Consider the following 13,920-nt stretch of genomic DNA (forward strand, 5'->3'; position numbering starts at 1 on the left):
ATGCTACGTAATAATACCTTTCTAAGCACTGACTCTGTATTCCAGTTTGAAAGTACTAGTGTGTGAGGAATTTTAAACTGCTACCCCATACACAAATATATAGCAAAAGACACACTCTCAAGGCAAGAATCCAGTAAACTTTAGGTTGTGTTGATGACCAATTATGCCCAGGTCACGTAAAACTGCAATTGCAGCGTCAGCGGTTAGAGTAGCTGCAGGGCTTACAAAAGCTATATCTGAATAATGGTTATATGTTCTGCAGTTCTGTCTTTGTAAACTCGCAGCTCCTCCTACACAATCACCAAGTAAGCCAAACTTAAAATCTTGTGAGTAAGCATTTTCAAAACTAATGTTTTGCATTCTTTGCCTTTCAAGACATAATGTATTCAAATAGCCATTTCCCATGTCACATCCTAGTGAAATCTGTACTCTCAAAAAAACTTGTTATAACAAAAACATCTTCTGAGATCTAGGATGTTGTTATATATTACATCAAAAGAAAGAAAAACTTCTAAATTCAGAATTCTTTGGCCTAATTTTAGCGACTAAGCATGTTTGAGGGATTTGGGGTTATTTTTACATGAATGGGCTTAGCAATAAGGATGGTTTTTCCTTCCTTAGCAGTGTCTTATCTAAGGGTTGGATATTTTTCTCTTTAGAGAATTGTTCATATACCTTGTTCCCCTCTCTTTGTCTCCAAACAGTTGCTTCTTGGCCTTCACTGCAAATGGTCAGAAAATAAATAAAAGAGTGCAGATCTGCAGGTTGTGAACCTGCCTAATTGCTATTTAAGAATTATGGTACAGACTGCTTAAAAGACAGGTTTAAGGAAATCATATAGGTCTCTCTTCTAAATGACTTTGCTTCACATATCAAGCATCAGGAATCTACATGTAAAATAATGATTCAAAGAGCAGTGGCATGTGGGAAGAAGAGAGGCAGTATTTGAAGGCGCAAAGGTAACAATTTTGAATCCTGGACGAGGAGAAAAGTTTGAAGAATATATCATAAAGTGTAGACACGAAGAAAGGAACATAAAAAGGAGCCTTTTGAAAACAAAACAATGCTATCCCATTTTTTCTTTCTTTATTTATCATAATTGGGCCCTCCAAGTTAAGTTTTAACTGCACACCTCTGAAAGTTGATGAGGTTTTCCTTCATCTAGACATTTAACCTGGTTCCTCCTAGGCTGACTTCTCCCACACTTATTCTAAATCCTGAAGACAGTAATTGGCCTGATCATCCGCATGCATACATATGCTCGTGTGCATTCATCCACATAAGTACACACACAGACACACAGTCCAAGTCCCTGATAATTGAAAAGCTCTGAAGAGTTTTGACTCCAATCAGACTCCAATCAGTCGTCATTTTCCAGGAAAACTGACCTGCACACCAATCACCCTGAGTATCTTGTATTGACTTTGTTTGTATGTTTCCTTCAGCCTTGTGTTTTGCTTCCTGCCCCCTCATCTCTGCATGCTGGAGTCCCACTTATCATTCTGAGCCCAGATCAAGTGCCACTTTCCCTGATTCCAACAGCCAGAAGTAATTTCGCACCGCTCTGAAGTCTCAGCACAGCAGAATCTGGTTCTGTCCTGTGGAGCTCAGTGCCTCGTGCTACATTTCATAGCTCTCTTTGAGTCCATATCCCCTATTTCACTGTGAAAAACGAAAGGGAAATGACAAATGAGATGTGCTGGTTTTTACTTTATCCTCACTGGCTCATTAAAGGAACTATTTAGTAGTTATTGAAGGAATGATAAACAATTCAATGTTCTGAGGAAGAGATATGGTTTGATTTTTTTTTTTTTTAATTTTTTTGACAGGCAGAGTGGACAGTGAGAGAGAGAGACAGAGAGAAAGGTCTTCCTTTGCTGTTGGTTCACCCTCCAATGGCCGCCGCGGCCGGCGCGCTGCGGCCGGCGCACTGCGCTGATCCGATGGCAGGAGCCAGGAGCCAGGTGCTTTTCCTGCTCTCCCATGGGGTGCAGGGCCCAAGCACCTGGGCCATCCTCCACTGCACTCCCTGGCCACAGCAGAGAGCTGGCCTGGAAGAGGGGCAACCGGGACAGAATCCGGCGCCCCGACCGGGACTAGAACCCGGTGTGCCGGCGCCGCAAGGCGGAGGATTAGCCTAGTGAGCCGCGGCGCCGGCCCGGTTTGATTGTTTTAAAGCTGCTTATATCTTACTTAAACCCTTCAATATTCCATTGCATTTTAGGGGCAGCTTTTCTTCTATATCACGTGAGCTTGGTCTTCAATAATAGTGTTGCATTAAATAATTTTACCTGGTGCCTATCGTGGATAGGCTATGTCCTGGGAAGTTATGCTACTAAATAAGAATACGAAGCTCTCACTCTCAGTGATCTTATGTTATAGAAAGAGATGGCTGAAATCCCAGTAGTTAATAAGTAAACAAGAAATTAGGAAGGAATAAACCCTGTGAAGACAATGCCAGAGGATAAGAAGATGTAATTCTAGCAAGGAGCATGGAGAATGTTCCTGTGGAGTGATAGCAGGAGGTGGTGGCTATGAAGAGAACATAAAGGCAGAGGCCTAAGGATGAGATGAGGCTGCAGCTCTGCTCCCACTTCTAGTGTCCTGCTGCTGTGTGCCCTGGGAGGAAGCAAATGATAGCTTCCATGGTTGGCTCTCTCCCACCCATGTGGAATATGTAAATATATGTGTCAGGTAGCAATTTTTCAAGCTGGAACATAGAGACAGTGCCAGAAGAATATGGTGTAGAATATGACAACTGCTGAGAGTTGGTACTCAGCAGCATGGTTTTATGCTACTTTTTGCTGCACTGGGTTTGTGAGGTTCACTGCCAGATTGCCTAACCAAACCATTGCTGTTTCTACTTTTCATATGTTATTTATTACAAACAATTTTAAACTATGAACAATGTGCTAGAATAGTGAAAACAACTGTGATATACATTTCATTTAGAGCACTCAGAGGCCTTAACTAAGTCTCACCAATTTTCCCAAAGATATACCTTTCAACATTTTATGACGAAGCTGCAAACACCTGTTATGTTTTCCTTATACACCCCACAATTTCAGACAGTTCTTCAGTCCTTTTTTGACTTTAATGATATTGGTGAAGGTCAGGCATGTTATAATATGATTCTTAATTTGAAGAAGATGACTAGAATGTATGTATATATGTATATATATAATACATAAGTGTATATTCATATGCACACACACAACCTTGTACAATAAGCAGTCTGAAATGTTCTAGAAATGGTGCGTTCTCATTGCGACCTATCAGGTGCTGTATGAAATGAATATCAGTATTTCCCATTGGGGTGATATAAGGATAATGACTGTCAGAATTTTCTAATCTAAAATGTCTTGGACTCAGTTGTATTTAATAAGAATTTTTGTGGGAATATATTTTGAGGCTCTGTGTAAAATTTATATTCCTTAATGTAGTTTCACCCCTAACTTTTAGCATCCATTGCAGTATTTTGCTTTGCTTAATAAATTACTCTAATAGATAACAAATGATTTTCTTTTTCATAATTAGTTATACATTGGCATTCTACTTTAAGAAAAAGATTCCTCTTCTCTCTGTTGTCTATGAAAACATCTACTTAAATTGATGGACTAATTAATTCCTAAGACAGTTTATGTATTGTAATCTGTTGCCATCACAATTTATTTTGATACTTAAATTTTCCCAGATTTGGCCATTGGAAGCTCCTTTAATCTGATTTTTGTGTGTCCTTTTGGTGTTCTCCATTACTCTTAGCAAACTTCCTTTCTTTATGGCTTTATGGATTCTAGGCTCATACTGTATTTTCCTTAACTCGTGTTCAACATTTATTTAAGGAGCTCTGATTTGTTTTTTGTGAGTTATGTTTAGAAACCCAGATCTTACTAGTCCTAGATTTTCTGAGTAGACAAAACTAAGAATACACACACACACACACACACATATGCACACATATACATCATTGTTTATTTCAGTTCTGTGTGTGTGTGTGTGTTGGAATTTGCAACAATACCTCAAATTCTAGGTCAACACCACTGTATTCCTTTTCTTTCCAGATTGGCAACCTTTGGGAATATGGTTGCTATTATCCTCAATATGTCTTATTATTTGTTCAGCTTCCATGAATTAAGAAACCTCTGTTCACACTGCGCTATGCTTTATTCTGACAGGTTCAAGCCTGAGCCATTACTGTCACCTGTTTTTGTTTTTAGAAGGCAGGAATGAAAAACGTTAGCATATTAATGATTTTTAAAAGATACATGTTTTTCGTTCCTCATTTTTTTAAAAGATTTTATTTATTTATTTGAGAGGTAGAGTTACAGACAGTGAGAGGGAGAAACAGAGAAAGTCTTCCATCCACTGGTTCACTCCTCAAATGGCCGCAATGGCTGCAATGTCCCGAGCTGAGCAGATCGGAAGCCAGGAGCCAGGAGGCAGGAGTTTCTTCATGATCTCCCACATAGGTGCAGGGGCCCAAGGACTTGGCCATCTTCTACTGCTTTCCCAGACCATAGCAGAGAGCTGGATCAGAAGAGGAACAGCCAGGACTAGAACCGGCGCCCATCTGAGATACTAGCGCTGCAGTCTGCGTCTTTAACCTGCTGAACCACAGTGCCAGCCCTTTCTTTCCTCTTTTGCTGGGCTTCTAAAGCAGGAATTGTAAGACCACTAATTAATGTTTCTGACTCAAATCCATTCTACAAGTATTATCTGTTATTAACTTAGTGTAACATCTGTAATACTGTGTTGTTTTGAAGTTTGAGTGATATACCATAGACAAAATTCAAGGCACAATACTTGACACATATTAAGTGCAAAATATTAATTACGTAGTGGGTAATAGCTTTTGTGTAAATCATTATAGTAGACTTTTAACTACCATAATTCCAGTGACACATACTAGTATTAAGGGCCCGGCTATTAGAACTCTAAATGAATTAAACAGTGTTTTTGAAATGCTGTAACTTATAGATTTGCTAGGTATTCAGAACGTGTAACATCATGACCATGTTATAAATGCATATTAAGATAATCTACATCGTGTCATGTCTGCTAATAATTTTCAGGAAACATCATCATACTCATTTTTTTTGTATTTCTAGCCCATATGAAATATCACTTTATATTGGAAAAATGGATGATGCATCTGCAATATTTACTGTGTATGTCAAAGTGTACCTTGTGATAAGAGAGTACTTTGATTCTGAAATCTTTATAAATTAGTTCATGACTAGGTCAAAATCTTTATTATACTGGTATGAAATATTCAGAAAAATAGAGGACATGCTGAGAGTCTCTATAGACTTAACTGAACTTCTTTGATCATATATATAAAAGCTAAATCTTTGCCAGTTAGCACTGATTGCCTCTCTATAGACTAAAGTTAGAATCTAATTCCACTTTATCATTTAATGGGGTCAACATCATAAAGAAATTGATAGCTCAGAACAAATGTAGAGAAATCTGGTCCCATTTATATGTGACTATAAACTGAGGATTTTTATTATTATCACTATAAAGGTGATTGGAAGTTTAAGTTATCTATGCACCTTTCATTGATTCATTTATCTCTGTATCATTGCTAATATAGATAACTCTTATGGGGAATTTCATGGAAAATACACCGAAGGACTTGAAAATAAGGTGAATAAAATCCTTGTGAGACTTAAACTAAGAAGACAGTAAAGAGTAAATAGGCCACAAATATATGCTTCCGAATTACAGAATAAAATAAAGGCTTCCATGATGAGACTGAGCTGTCAGAAGTGTGAATGTGTTTTATAAAAGATTGCCCCGGGCAGAGAGAGTTGGGACTTAACCGATGGAATTAAGTGTGTAGCCTTGTATATTAGGGGAGGCAGTCACAAAATCAGCTCTTGAAGAATGATTTTTCAGATCTGTTTGTTTTTAGCAAAGCAAAAGCTCTACTCTCAGGATACATTCTAAATCTTATTTTGCTCCGCACAGGTTTTTCTCCCTAGAGAGAGATACTGTGAATCTTTCTATCTAGCATGGCCACAAGCCTTCCGGCTCCTCTGACAGCTGCTGGTCTTGTTCTAGTAAGAACTAATTAGCATTGGGCTTTAGACAACCATATCAGCAAAGGACTTAATGTGACTGAGCTTCTGAGAGCTGAATATGTGAGTACGGAGTATGCAGGACTGCAGGCCAACATTGGCTCGCAGCCAGTTCACCAAGGCGCCCTGCCTCTGTGACACTTCTTGGCAAGCAGCCACTCAGCTTTCCCTGAGGTCCCTAATTTCACTACATACTACCCATTTAAACCTCTTCAATATGTAAAAAAAAAATCCTTAGAAAACTTCAGAGGATTTTTCCCCTCCACTCAGAGACAATAGGCTTAGAAAGAGGTCAGGAAGGTACAGTGGCCTACAAGAAACAAGCCCATGTAGAAGAACAGAATAAAGTAGGATTAGGAATGAGTAGGGAAGGACTATCAGTAGACAGGGGGATATGGGAGAAGTTGGAAGCTAGAGAAGAAAAGAAATGGGCTACACGAAAATCCTGATATATTCTCCATTTTAACATGGGCCAGTCTCCCTCATGCTACAGGAGAATGTTTTTACAGATGTTCAGTTAGAAGAACAGTTGAGTTCATAATGATTTTATAAAGCACTTCTTTTGTTTCTGCAGATGAACAAACTGAACTTCAACATGCTATAAACTTGCTAACATCATATGAATTAATAATTCTTTATGATAGGATCAAGTTTTTTTTTTTAACTTTATTTAATGAATATAAATTTCCAAAGTACGATTTATGGATTACAATGGCTTCCCCCCCATACCGTCCCTCCCACCCACAACCCTCCCCTTTCCCACTCCCTCTCCCCTTTCATTCACATCAAGATTCATTTTCGATTATCTTAATATACAGAAGATCAGCTTAGTATACATTAAGTAAGGATTTCAACAGTTTGCTCCCACACAGAAACATAAAGTGAAAAATAATAGATGATTTTTTTTAAATGATGATGAAATCAGATCAGACCTATTGTCATGTTTAATCCCAGTGAGAGTCAAGTTGGGAGTTGATAATTTCTTTTTTTTTTTTTTTACAGAGGATAAGTTTAGTATGCATTAAGTAAAGATTTCAACAGTTTGCACCCCCATAGAAACACAAAGTGAAATATATTGTCTGAGTACTCGTTATAGCATTAAATCTCAATGCACAGCACATTAAGGACAGAGATCCTACATGAGGAGTAAGTGCACAGTGACTCCTGTTGTTGACTTTACCAATTGACACTCCTGTCTATGGCATCAGTAATCTCCCTATGCTCCAGTCATGAGTTTCCAAGGCTACGGAAGCCCTCTGAGTTCTCCGATTCTTATCTTGTTTAGACAAGGTCATCCAAACCCTGATTATGCCACTTTCTTTTGTATGTACAATCAGTAATACTATTTCAGTGTCACTATTGATATGAATTATTCATTTGTTTATCAAATATCTGTGTAGTGTAATGTGTATTGGAGGCATGGAATAGATAGAAGGGTAAAACAGCAGCCTTAGGCCGGCGCCGCGGCTCACTAGGCTAATCCTCTGCTTAGCGGCGCCGGCACACCGGGTTCTAGTCCCGGTCGGGGGCCGAATTCTGTCCCGGTTGCCCCTCTTCCAGGCCAGCCCTCTGCTGTGGCCAGGGAGTGCAGTGGAGGATGGCCCAGGTGCTTGGGCCCTGCACCCCATGGGAGACCAGGAAAAGCACCTGGCTCCTGGCTCCTGCCATCGGATCAGCACGGTGCGCCGGCCGCAGCGCGCCGGCCGCGGCGGCCATTGGAGGGTGAACCAACGGCAAAGGAAGACCTTTCTCTCTGTCTCTCTCTCTCACTGTCCACTCTGCCTGTCGAAAAAAAAAACAAAAAAAACCCCAGCAGCCTTAAACATGAAAGAGAGTCTAGTTGGGAGATACATGTGATTATATAATAATTATATTTATTTCATATTATAAGAGTTTGAAGGAATGAAAAAGCAGGCAGGAAGCACCAATTATTTATGATTAGAGAATATACCTGATCAGTGAAATAAGGGAGGATTATGTAGGAAACAGTCACTTGTTCTGAGAGTAAAAAAAAGGTCACTTAGATAGAGTAGAGAAGAAAGCAAGTGCCAAGCCTCTGTATAGGCAGGGAGCTGTGGGAAGTGAGTAGATGACTCTCTTCACCACAGTGGAGAGAATAAAGGGGAGATGTGCAAGATGATGCTTGTGAACAGATAGGGAGCAGAACATGTAAAGGCCCATGGGCTTCATCAGAGTTTCACTCAAGGACTCCATGAATAAGGACTGAGTTTGTTAAGAAACACTGAACTTAGTTCTGTACATGATGGACTTGAGATATTTTTGTGACAAGCAAGAGGAAATATGAATTAGGCACTCATCTGGAATTCAGAGAAAAGAGTTGAGTTAGACTTTTGAAATTCATGTGTGAATAGATAATAATAAAGACAGGGTATAGGATAAGATAATATATAGCTACTGTATAGTGAAAACAGGAAGTAACTCAGGATATTCTTTTGAAGAACGCCACAATTTTTGCCTTCTGTATACCTTTCTTTCTTCTACCCAGAACCATAGCATTTAATGATCGCTTAAAGGAATTAGGAGAAAATGGAAAATAAACTAAGTTTTTGTCATAGAAGCCAAAATAGAAACGTTTCTTGACATGAACTGTGTGGTCTGTTATTCTAAGTGCTGCCAAGATATCAAATAAGGTGAAGACTGAAAACACTGTTGAGTTTAGCAACATTGAGGTCTTTGGTGGTCCTAGTGGCCTGTTGCTTTAACAATATATCCTCTTTCTTTATTGTGCTATGCATCTTGTATTTGGTATTACTTTAAAATAAAATAGGAATAAAAGTTATTGGAGGTCAAAGCATGGTTTTATATATGAATTCTTATATAGCTCTTTACTTTTAATATCAGTTATATATGTACATTATATATGTGTGTATGCTCTATATGGAGCATTTTGTTTTCCATGATTTTTAAAAACCTTCATGAACTTTTCCAAGTTCCTGGCTTTGCCAACTATTTTTCAGCTGTTTCTTATATAAATAGTTACACTTTACTTTTTCTAAAATTCTAATGCTAGAATAAAATAAAATGTTAAACTTTCTCAAAAATACACTGTATTTTTCTTTCACATATAAATATTCTCTATAGATCTTTAAAAATAATAAATATTTAGTGATCACTTGTCAAAATCTAGACTCAGTACTAGAGGTAAGGCAAATGATATGTACACAAAGAATACCATCCAGCATGCAATATTGTATTCTCTTGCCTCCTTCTGTCTTAATAGTTCATGCTGTGAATTTTTAAAATATCTGGTAGTATGAATCATGTATATAGAGAGATTTTGAAGTTGCAAGAAAAAGTCTGTATTAAATTATTTGCTTTTGCATGAATTGAAGAACTAATGAATGAAGTAAGTCCGGAATATCCAAAGTATACAGTGCCTATGCTGAGGGCTTTTCATTTGATGAGACTCAGGCTTTATATGTTAACCATACACAAATAAAACTCCATTGTGCATACATGCAACCATAAAACACATGATATAAATGATGGTTGTAAGAGTTAATTTATTTCTGATTGATTTTAATTTCCTTGATTTTTATAATTAAGCCATCATAGTGATGTTTGTAATCCAAAACAAATTCATTATGCATTTTTATTCATACTGTGTATTGTGCATTGGATATATTCTGTAAGGTTTTCATAGAAAAAAAAACAAATTTTAGGTATAGTTTCAGTGATTTTATTATTCTAAGCACAACATAATTTGTTCAGATTTTCAGTAAGACTGCAAAAAGTGTATCTTCTCAAGTCTTTTGCCTGCAAATATAATAAATTATTGATAGTAAAAAGATTTCAAATATAGAAAAGTCTTCTAAATCTTAGTATCTCAGTCCTACTTGGATTGTATGTTGAAAGTAATAAAATTTTTCCTATATGTATATAGTCCTAGTCATGAAGAAATGCTTATTTATCTTGATATAAATCTTTTAATAAATTGACTTCTTGTAATAGAGAATATTCACTTTGATGAGTCACTGGTGACTATCATTGCTGTTTGTTTTTATCTTCTTGGTTGATTTCAGAGCACATTCAGAAAATGAAGGTACCTCTTTACCCTCTGCTGACTCCTGTACCAGTCCTACAAAAATGGATTTATCATATAGTAAGACTGCTAAGCAGTGCCTAGAGGAAATATCTGGTAAGTGACCTGATTAATGGGTATGTCAAACCACAGAATTTTTTTTTTTATCTCTGTGAATCTTTTTATTGAAACTTGTTTGTGCTATACTATTTTTATACAGAAGTGAACTGTGTACATCTCATGCTTCAGAGACTCTTAAGATATTTGGTTGCTCTGTTTAGGATGATCTCTTTGTTGCTCTGAAAAGAATGGTGCTTTCAGATGCTGAGACTAGAAATAGTTTTGCCCCTTGTCAAGTTGAATGTAATCACAAAAAATAAAAACCTAGAGAATATTCTCTTCTTAATAAAGCAGCCATTGTACATATTTAGAGATTGAAAATAAACTAAAAATGAAGTATCAATGTAAATTTTCCAATCCCTCTTTGTTTTCAGTTCTGTACCATTTATTTATTTATTTAAAGATTTATTTATTTATTTATTTGAAAGTCAGAGTTACACAGAGAGAGAAAGAGAGGTAGAGAGAGAGAGAGGTCTTCTATCTGATGGTTCACTCCCCAATTGGCTGCAACGGCTGGAACTGCACCAATCCGAAGCTAGGAGCCAGGAGCTTCCTCCAGATGTTCCATGTGAGTGCAGGGACCCAAGGACTTGGACCATACTCTACTGCTTTTCCAGGCCACTGCAGAGAGCTGGATCAGAAGTGGAGCAGCTGGGTCTTGAACCGGCGCCCATATGGGATGCGGGCACTTCAGGCCAGGGCTTTAACCTGCTGTGCCACAACACTGGCTCCTCAGTTCTGTACTACTTAAAAGTTTGCTACATGGTAGCTCCAAATGTGCATTCTGGCAAAAACGTCTCATTAAGGAACTACTTTATTATATCTAGATAATGTAACAAACAATATACATACCCCAGTATAGTATATCAGACTTTTTAATGTCTAAAACCAGACTTTCAGTGTGAGCACACTGTTTTTCCTAGATTCTAGGTATGTATAGGTATATATGTAAGAGCTTTAGTGTAATTGTGTTCAATATATAGATCTATATTCATTATAAACCAAGTAACCTGTTAGCAGAATATACTGCTCCTAAGGGAGAGAGTTGAAGAAGATTTTATCTAAATATAAGGATTCATGAAAGCAGAGGGAGTATTTGTTATTCCAATAAATCTCTAGTGTGGCCCTTGTGTATTCATGGCTAAGTCTGAAGGGAAAATGTAAAAGAACTACGTAACTTTAAAAATGTCCATAGTACTAAAAAGACACAAAGTACAAATATTTCTTGGAATCTCATCAAAGTAACCATACTACAAATTTATTAGTTAAGAAATGTCCCCATTTCCATAGACATAAAATATGCTTCGGTAAACATCAGATATTACTGCAGTATCTTCCAGAAGAGACTGACAATGTCAGAATGGTATCCCAGATGTACCTTTTTCTGTTTTTTTTTTTTTTAATAGATTTGTTACTTAATTTATTTTAAAGGCAGAGAAATCAGACTTATACACACACACACAAAACACACACACACACACAGAAATTCAGAGTCTTCCATCTGCTGGTTTACATCTCAAGTAGCTGCAGTGGCTGGGGCTGAGCCAGGCAAAGCCAGAATCCAGGAGCTTCATCCAGCTCTCCAAATTGGTTATTGAGGCCCAAGCATCTGCACCATCTTCTACTGCTTTCCCCAGCCCATTAGCAGTGAGCTGGATCGGAAGTGGAGCAGCCCTGACACAAACCGGTGCTATATGGGATGTTGGAGTCACAGACTGAGGCTTTACTGGTTATGCTACGGTGTGCCTGCAAGGGTACCTTGTAGAATTAACTTGGGTGATGCCATTTGGCATCAGAGATCTCGTATGGAGATTGCAATGTGATTTGGCTCTTGTGTATACACTTAACTCTCCTGCTTCACTCTTACTGTATTGTATTCACTTACGAAATCAGAGTGTCTTACATTCAATTCTCTGCCTATTTCATACCAACAAAGAATAAAACCAAAAGAAAAACACATTACATGTTGATCTGACTTACGTTACATACATGACTTCCATCCTCAAGTGAATATTTAATGTTCCCAGACAGCATTCTGTATTTCTCTGGTCTATCTACATTCTCAGATTCTTGGATGACAATTTCACACTTTTTTTTTCCAAAAAAGTGATAACTCCTTTCCCATCTTTTGTTTTAACTGATTACCTTGATGTGTGCTTCATGGGAAAAACTGAAGCATGGATAGAATAAGTTAACAACATCTACCTATTTAATAAATATTCATTAAATATTATTATTAAATATTATTATTAAATATATAGTATAATATATAATATTAAATATTTAAAAATAGGTACATCTACCTATTTTTAGTTTTTGTTTTTGCTTCATACCTATCTAATGCTGCTTTTCCTTGATTAATCTCTCTTGCCTTTGAACGTCTCCCTCTCTGTCAGGTCATTCTTTTCAGCTCACTGAATGCTACCATTTCTTTTATCTTTAAAGTATTTTCTGACAAAATGGGAGAAAATATTTGCAAGCTATGTAACTGATAAAAATTATTATCCGAAATCTATAAAGAGCTCAAGATACTCAATAACAACAAAACAAACAATCCAGTTAAGAAATGGACCAAGGACTTGAAGAGGCATTTTTTTTTTTTGACAGGCAGAGTGGACAGTGAGAGAGAGAGACAGAGAGAAAGGTCTTCCTTTTTGCCATTGGTTCACCCTCCAGTGGCCACCACGGCCAGCGCACCACGCTGATCCGATGGCAGGAGCCAGGTACTTCTCCTGGTCTCCCATGGGGTGCAGAGCCCAAGCACTTGGGCCATCCTCCACTGCACTCCCGGGCCATAGCAGAGAGCTGACCTGGAAGAGGGGCAACCGGGACAAAATCTGGCGCCCCGACCGGACTAGAACCCGGTGTGCTGGTGCCGCTAGGTGGAGGATTAGCCCAGTGAGACGCAGCGCCGGCTGAAGAGGCATTTTTCAAGAGAGGAAATTCAAATGGCCAACATACACATGAAAAAATGTTTGGATTGGCCAGCGCCGTGGCTCACTTGGCTAATCCTCCACCTGTGATACCAGCACCCTGGGTTCTAGTCCTGGTTGGGGCACTGGATTCTGTCCCAGCTGCTCCTCTTCCTGTCCAGCTCTCTGCTGTGGCTGGGGAGTGCAGTGGAGGATGGTCCAAGTCCTTGGGCCCTGGACCCGCATGGGAGACCAGGAGGAAGCACCTGACTCCTGGTTTCAGATCCGGTGCAGCGCACTGGCCGCAGTGCCAGCCGTGGCGGCTATTTGGGGGGGTGAACCTTTCTCTCTGTCTCTCTCTCTCTCACTGTCTAAATCTGCCTGTCAAAAAAAAAAAAAAATGTTTGGATCACTAGCCATCAGGGAATTGCAAATCAAAACCACAATGAGTTTTCACCTCACCCCAGTTAAGATGGTTCTCTTGCAGAAATCAGAAAACCATAAATGCTGGTGAGGATGTGGGTGAAAAGGTACCCTAATCCACTGTTGGTGAGAATGTATGTGGAAGACAGTATGGAGATACCTCAGAAAGCTGAAAGTAGATCTACCCATATGACCTTGTAATCCCAATCTGGGACTTTAACCAAGGGAAATAAATTCAGCATATGAGTTTATTGCAGCTCAATTCAGAATAGCTAAGACACAGAATCAACCAGGATGTCTGAATAAACTGATGACTGGATAAAGTTTTGTGTGTGTGTGT

General features: G+C 38.4%; 1 protein-coding gene across 6 annotated transcripts in view; it reads left to right on the forward strand.

Annotated features, from left to right (window-relative positions):
* Positions 1 to 13,920, forward strand: part of NAV3 (neuron navigator 3) — a 430,062-nt gene that overhangs the window by 219,922 nt on the left and 196,220 nt on the right. For all 6 annotated transcript variants that reach the window (XM_051846465.2, XM_008256837.4, XM_051846466.2 and 3 more), the window contains one exon: positions 10,127 to 10,242. In XM_051846465.2, coding sequence (XP_051702425.2) covers positions 10,127 to 10,242 — 116 coding nt within the window. The remainder of the gene's footprint in view (positions 1 to 10,126; positions 10,243 to 13,920) is intronic.

Source organism: Oryctolagus cuniculus, chromosome 11, assembly GCF_964237555.1.
Source record: "Oryctolagus cuniculus chromosome 11, mOryCun1.1, whole genome shotgun sequence".
NCBI classification, from domain to species: Eukaryota; Metazoa; Chordata; class Mammalia; order Lagomorpha; family Leporidae; genus Oryctolagus; species Oryctolagus cuniculus.